Source organism: Haliaeetus leucocephalus, unplaced genomic scaffold (assembly GCF_000737465.1).
Source record: "Haliaeetus leucocephalus isolate CR32 unplaced genomic scaffold, Haliaeetus_leucocephalus-4.0 Scaffold428, whole genome shotgun sequence".
NCBI lineage: Eukaryota > Metazoa > Chordata > Aves > Accipitriformes > Accipitridae > Haliaeetus > Haliaeetus leucocephalus.
Window position 1 is genome coordinate 6,842,597 of NW_010972864.1, and position 537 is coordinate 6,843,133.

At 72.6% G+C, this 537-nt stretch overlaps 1 protein-coding gene across 1 annotated transcript in view; it reads right to left on the reverse strand.

Moving 5' to 3' along the window:
• CEBPD (CCAAT/enhancer binding protein (C/EBP), delta) overlaps positions 1–518 on the reverse strand; it is a 1,405-nt gene extending 887 nt beyond the window's left edge. Inside the window, exon 1 of the mRNA XM_010574420.1 lies at positions 2–518. Coding sequence (XP_010572722.1) covers positions 2–518 — 517 coding nt within the window. The remainder of the gene's footprint in view (position 1) is intronic.
• Between the last annotated feature and the right edge of the window lie 19 nt (positions 519–537).

The following is a 537-nucleotide window of genomic DNA, read 5'->3' on the forward strand; positions in this document are numbered from 1 at the left end:
CTGCCCGGCGGCTCGGGGGAGGTGGGCGGCGTGGGCTGGCCGCTCAGGTTCATGATGGTCTGGGCGCAGGTGGCGATCTGCGAGGGCAGCAGCGAGGAGGAGAGGTCGCTGTCGCTCCAGTCCGGCTCCTGCTTCAGGGCGCCGCGGGAGGAGGAGGAGGAGGAGGAGGAGGAAGAGGAGGAGGAGGAAGAGGAGGAGGAGGCGGTGCGGGGCTCGGCGCCCAGCAGGGTGGTCATGGCAGCGCCGAGGTCCTTGGCGGGGTCGCGGCCGGCGCCGCCGCCCGGCGGCAAGTACTCGCCGTAGTCCCCGCCCCGCTCGGGCTTGTGGTTGCTGTTGAAGAGGTCGGCGAAGAGCTCGTCGTTGCAGAGCTCCAGGTTGGGCACGGCCGACATGGAGTCAATGTAGGAGCTGAAGTCGATGGCGCTCTCGTCCTCGTACATGGCCGGGGCGGCGGCGCTCAGCTCCGCCAGGTCGGTGCCGCTGCCCCCCAGGCCGCCGCCCGCCTCCTCGCCGCTCATCCCGCAGCCGCCGCGGCCC